General features: G+C 38.7%; 1 protein-coding gene across 1 annotated transcript in view; it reads right to left on the minus strand.

Moving 5' to 3' along the window:
- Window positions 1-5,524, minus strand: part of LOC100574781 — a 28,702-nt gene extending 23,178 nt beyond the window's left edge. The window contains exons 1-2 of the mRNA XM_003242159.4: window positions 5,205-5,524; window positions 653-918 (exon numbers count right to left, since the gene is read on the minus strand). Coding sequence (XP_003242207.1) covers window positions 653-851 — 199 coding nt within the window. The 5' untranslated portion in view covers window positions 852-918; window positions 5,205-5,524. The remainder of the gene's footprint in view (window positions 1-652; window positions 919-5,204) is intronic.
- Window positions 5,525-6,885: the final 1,361 nt, after the last annotated feature.

Consider the following 6,885-nt stretch of genomic DNA (forward strand, 5'->3'; position numbering starts at 1 on the left):
CTCTATTTCAACCCAATTAGAACGTTTCTATGTGCTGTAGTTTGCTTAGCTTTTTGGTATTATATATAATATGCATATGAGCCCTCCGGCTCCCCCTTGAACCCTCTCGTTAATTTGGGTTCTTCGTCGTTGTCGTTATTGCAGTGCATAGGACACGTGTATTATACGTAATACGTATGCATACTATACTATATTATACTATAGCGAGCTTACAGTATGGAAAGTTAAGCTGTAGGAACTTCTAGATGACCTGCAGCTGCAGATTCCAGGTGCATAAAGAGCTGACTACAAGGGGGGGGGGATCAAGGTAAAAATATACTTATATAATATAACTGTAATATTATAATTTAGGCCTAAGTATTCAAAAACGTAAAATACTTAGATTAATTTTGAATACACGTGTATAGATATAACACATCCTCCAGTTTATCCTGTTGGCACTCGGCGTCTGTTAAATGATTAAAAATAAAATATTGGTCCCAAAACTAAAGTTTTTCATTATAATATAGATTTCGGACCACTGTTTAAAAAAGAAAAATCTTAACGGTTACCGAGTGCCAAGGTGAACCGGAGGACGGGTTATACTCGTGACCAGATACTCGTCTTCAGTATTATATAACGAAGCGTGTTGTCGCGGTATTTATATACATACCAGTGCATGACGGAGGTTCGTCCGACCTGTCGGGACAGTCGTACTTGCCGTCGCAGTACTCGTCCAGCTGAACACACCCGCCGGTCGACTTGCACATGAATTCGGATATGCGGCAGCACAGTGTCGGTTTGACGACGGTGAAGCTGATCAATAGCACGGCCGTGAGCCCGCTTATTAAAGCCGTCGCGTGAGCCATCATATCTGTTGCTGTAGTTGTATGTGCTGATGGTGACGGCGGCGACGATGTGTTGATATGCTAAAAGTATCTGCGAAAAAAAGGCTCGTGAGTAAGGATAGACACGAGAGGCGGTCGTCAACTGATGTATAATATATATAGGGTGGCATTTAAAACTTTAATTTGTCTGAAAATAAACGTTCACGCCTATATATAGGTAAGCACTCGATTAGATTCGGCAATTGCAGGCACTATATTATACACCTATAGCAGGGGTGGCCAAACGGTCGATCGCGATCGACTGGTCGATCTTGGACGATTTCTAAGTCGATCCCTTTGTTAGAATTTATTAATTATTCTCATGAATTTGTCATTTAGTAGATTCAGTTATTAAATACATATATTTCGGATTAACCTGTTAGTGTGAAATGGAATTTTCTCACATGAAATTTATAAAAGCTGAGTAGGTTAGGTTTAGACTTAAGCACGGAGTCTTCGTTTGGCCATGATATATGCAACGACACGCTTCTACATCAACAGTAAAATGTTAATACATTTAAAAATTATTTAGAAATTTAATGTGAAACACTCATTTTAGATAACATAACACTTTAATTTTATTATTTATATAAGTATGTTTATTATTAATTTAAAATAATTTTTTACATTAGTCGATCCTAAAAGAAAAAATATACCCTCACTAGATCTAAATCAAAAAAAGTTTGGCCACCCCTGACCTATAGGCTATAATATAGGTATTATCCTGGTTCTCACCATATTGAATATTGATCAATGACATTTTTTCCGAATGCTGTTTTTGAAATTCAATTTTGTAAAATGATTACAGACTACAGTAGTATTGTAACGGAAAGACACGCGATTAAAATGATTAGATCTTAACGGGTGGGTTTATTTTGGTTTAATTGATTTACAGCTGCGACTATATAGCTGCAACGCAGTCAATCGATTATTATTATACTTCTCCCGCGTCATTTCGTTAAAAGTATATAATATACAAACAAAATTGAAACGAAAATATTGTAAAGACTTTCCGAAAACCTTTATCATTTTATATAAAAAATAATAAAACGTCGGTTTTTATTCCGTCCAACCGTTGCAGGCCCGTGAGCCTTGCAACCTATGCATTGTATAATATACAGGTGTCAAAAACGCGTTTGTCATCGTGACAAAAGGCAATCATTTTTATTATTGTTGTATACTTGTCGTCGTCGTTGTTTTCGTTGACGTTGTATATTACAATACCGCTGCGGGAAATTCTGCACCGGGAAACTCACGCCTGGAGCCACTTTTCCTCACCATGCCAACGGTGGCATACACGCGTTGCATACACGCTCAGCAGCAATACGCCGCATGTAAATATTTAATACGATATTACACAAAGCTAAATTTATCGTTCGCTTATACCACAATAATAATAACGTATAATATAATGCGTATTGTAATTATTATGCTGATATACAGAGTGCAGTGGATTCGCCGAGTATGCTCATTACTCACCCTTATTTTTCCTATTGAATAATGAATACTTATTCAAGTTATGATTTATGAACTTTTAAGTTAACTTAGGTATACATACTTAAAGATCATATTTTATAAAAATTAGATTTTTTAAACCATTTAAATAGTGCTCTGTAGCGGTAACAAGTTCTTTTTTTCCAATGAGACTGCCGATTTTTTCCAGTAAATAGTCATAATTAGATGACCTATCTAAATTTAAATTCGAACGAGTAGTTTTTGAGTTATTTAACATTGTGAATAATAACAGGTCCTCAATAATGGGCTTAAAACATATATGTAGCGGCTAAGACGCTATATGATGATTTGATTATTTGAATATATTTTAGTAGGTAACTAATATTAATAATATTAACCTGTCAACATTTTATAATATTTTGTAAAAATTGTCCGAGAAAACTCCTTAAATGGTACTTAAAATCATGATAATTAATTACCTAATGCGGTATTCTCGAGTAAATTATTAGCTATACTTATAAATTCCAAAAATCAGAATTCAAATGAATTCTTCGCTATTTTTTCGCTAGATGGGAGTGGCGAGTATATGCTTGGCGAATCATGCTGTATACAAGAATGTCACGCTGGTAACTGTAGTAAATGCGCGTATACTTATATAATACCGTATATTATTCGTACCCGTCGTACCTAACATATATTATGTAATAAACGCTCGTCGGACAATGCGGCGCCCTGCAGAGCCACTGTGTATATAATTTATAGGAATGCGGTCGGCAGTTGGTCGCGGTGGTTGCGATGGGTGATGATGACGCCGCGCCGCACATGACATCGGGGGTGGAAAGCGATTGTAAATCGGCTGTTCCGCCGATCATGCTCCACAGAAGACGATTTCGGCGAGACGTGAACGCGACACATGTTCGTTCGCACACACACGCGCGTGCGAGTGTATTAATATTATCGAAGCATGTATAGGAGCGTTTGTGTGTGTGGGTGTGTGGGTGTGTGGGTGAGAGAGAATGACGATCCACGACACTGTGTATGCGTAAAACCACGCCGCCCGTCCCTCACGCAAGCGTTTGACCCACATTTATTCCGCGGGCGCGCTCGGATCGTCGCCGTCGCTTCGCGCGTACATAGGCCCCGCGTCCGCCGTGCGGTATATAACAAACCCCTCCACGTCCACCCGCCGCACCCACATGAACTCGCGTGTTTGCGACGACGAAAATCTGCCGACTGTTCGCGCGTCATCCCTCGGCACCCTCCAACCGTCCTCCGAAAGCCCATCCGACCCATCACATCTCGCTCACTTTCCTCTAATATTAATATTGTTGTTATACTAACGCGCACACATATATTAATATATTATTATTATATACGAACGAGTTACCGTGCTGGAGCAGTGTAGTTATAATATTATTTAGGGATTACATATTATTATAAATATTGAATTAAATGTATTATTAAGTATATAGATAATATTATTATTATCTCATATGAAAATGCATCGACGACACAACGGCTTTATTTGGGCGCTCGCTGATTCGTAGTAATATTGTAGTGCTGTATTGTCGGACTTAAGATGCTACAAAGTACAAATCTAGTTGGATCGAACTATATTTAATGTAATTGTATTATTACGATGATGTCGGCGGGTGGTTGATGATAATTGTATACGATGTTTTCGTTATATTATATTAATTATTATTACTATTATTAATATGTCACTACATGTAAAAATATTTTTATAAAAATATATTTTATACGACCGCGCGCGTTTAATAATAAACTGCTGGCGGCTGTTGTAGTAAATCGCATTATGTTTCTATAATAATTATTGTTGTGATGTTGCGGCCGTCGTCGCGGCCGTGGCAGGAAAGCTCTCTGTCCGATTTTCGCCAAATCAGATAACGGAGTGGCAGCCGCGTTTATAATCGCATTCGAGATCGAGGGAGGTCCGCTTTTGCAGCTTTCGTCGTCGGTTCATTAATCCTATATAATCATAACAGAATCGAAAATAGAAAAATCGGCTTACACATCGCACACATATTGTCAGAGATAATATAATTATAACACCCCCGCGCGACTGCGGTGAACGAACCACTCGTGTGCCGAGTTTTCCCGGTGGTACCTTAGGATGGTGGGGGGGGGGAATTGGATGCTCGGTTTTATACGTGATACCACTGATACCGCATCACCACAATAGCACCCGGTAAACCGTAAACTGGCGTAAACGCACGTTCGTTATATTAATCGTCGTTACTAGTATAATAATATGTATATCAGGTTGCCAACGATAATAATATAACGAACCAATTATATTATACCGCTCGCAACGCTACGCCAAAATATACCTACATTATACCTGTGTGGCTGTATATAATTCAACTGAAGTCTTAAGCGCCGTTGTGTATATTATAATATTATAGTATTATGTATAGTGTACCGTGCTCGGATATCGCACGTATGCGAGATTATGTTGTACTTAAGCTTTCCGGGAGCGCAAATAGGTACCCCACATCTATCAAATCCGCGGTAATTTAATATCCCCACGTGGGTCGTGGTGGGCATCATATCGCGGGTTAGACCACAGAATATATAACAATTAGACGTATAACTGTGCGAGACACTACTTAAAAACTAGAAAAATAATTAATATTCGGTTATAAGTGACCGATATAATATAGGCGATCGCACGGAAAGGCTACAACGACAATTGAATATAATAGCTCATCGCCTTCTGCAATGCATCGAAACTGTAATGTATATTGTTATAATCGTTCCTATAATATTATAATCATTTTATTCGTGAATTCGCCGTCATTATACATTTACAATACGTGCTCGTACAAAATAATTAACTGAAATACACTGTGCTGTACTTGCCGGTGCAGATGTTCGACGAACGAATGTAACTGCTGCGGAGGCCGCCGGTGCAGCAGGGCCCATGCGCCCCCTTTAATAACCTTTCGATGCAGCTAACGACGGCGGTCGAAGACACATTGTCCGTGGCTGTGCAGACGGCTGCGATGTGGGCCCCGGCCTAGGGCACTGATTTCGAACATGACGGCGGGTGCGGCGCACGTGTGACGGTCACGGATCGAATGGCACTGCTGCTGCTGCTTGTTCTACCGCTGCTGCTGCCGGCACGGTGGCGGCGGTCGACTCGTGGGGATTTTCCGCGGCGCGACCTGGGAAAAACGACGACCGTTTGCGCGCGCTCGACGCCGTATTTTCGATCCCGTCCGACGCCGCCACTACAGCCACCGCCGACGCCACCACCGCCGCCACCGCGCCTACCGCACGGCCTCGTTGAAACCTCTCTAGATATTCCTCAGTCGAATCACGATGATGATTATCATCATCATAGTCATCATCATTATCATCATTCTCCCGACCGCACATAATATATTATATCAATTATAATGTACAATATATTATATTATTATGGGTATATTAAATATACATTTTTTTTGGGGGGGGTGATGGGCGGAGGTAAATTACACAAACTCAAGGTGACAGATTGTTATCCAGTAAAACCCTTTTTTTTTAAAAAAACTAAAAATTCTAGTATATACATTTTATAATGCCTGGACTATAATAATATTATAATAGGTAATACGTTGTATATGGTCATAATTATATTAATATAATAATATTACGGATAGTCATATTTTGTTCGGCCAGCAGAGCGATTCTCTATTCCATGTCTAAATCTTAAAAATATTTATCCAATGAATATTAAATCACTCGATTTTTGAGGTTTTTTTATTTTAATTTTTCCATACTTGTGTAGTAATAATATAATATATTTTTCACTTTATCGGGGGTGGCTAAACATATTTTGATAAAATTCTACTGAGAATATGTTTCCTTTGAGGGAGCCATCAAATACTTACAACTATTGTTGATAGCAGTCACCGGAATTTTTTAGGGGGGGGGGCTACTAATTGCCTATCACACGGCCCCGGCGAAGCCTCCAACTTCAAATCATCATCATCATATCCCGATCGCACATAATATAATGTATAATAAATACATTTTTTTTAGGGTGATGGGTGGATGTAAATTATAGGGTAAACTTTAAGTGACTGGTTTTCTTTTTTATCGTCGATTATATTTCAGTAAAACCCTATTTTAAAAGGAATACCTCTATAACTCAACCTACTATAAATTAAAATATACTCCACATGACAGCATATATAGCAGCTGACCATTTCTTTCTCGATCAGTAAGGTATATACGAGTATATAATATTAAAGATACCCCATACCAGGGTTGACCAAACTTTTTTGATATACTGACAATGATATATTCTTAATTTGAGGAGCCATAAAAATGCATACAATTGTTGTCGATAGTGGTCATCGGGATTTTTTATGGAGGGGGGAGCTACTATAAATGTATGATAATAAATTCTTATTTCTTACAAAAGGGAATCGAATTAGAAATCGTCCATCATGGTTAACCATTCGGCCACTCCTCCACAATTTAGTCCATATATAATATTTATAATAATATTATTGTATGATTGTAATCGTTCGCTGTACGGCGTAAGGCACATAAA

The sequence above is a fragment of the Acyrthosiphon pisum genome, chromosome A2, assembly GCF_005508785.2.
Source record: "Acyrthosiphon pisum isolate AL4f chromosome A2, pea_aphid_22Mar2018_4r6ur, whole genome shotgun sequence".
Taxonomy (NCBI): domain Eukaryota; kingdom Metazoa; phylum Arthropoda; class Insecta; order Hemiptera; family Aphididae; genus Acyrthosiphon; species Acyrthosiphon pisum.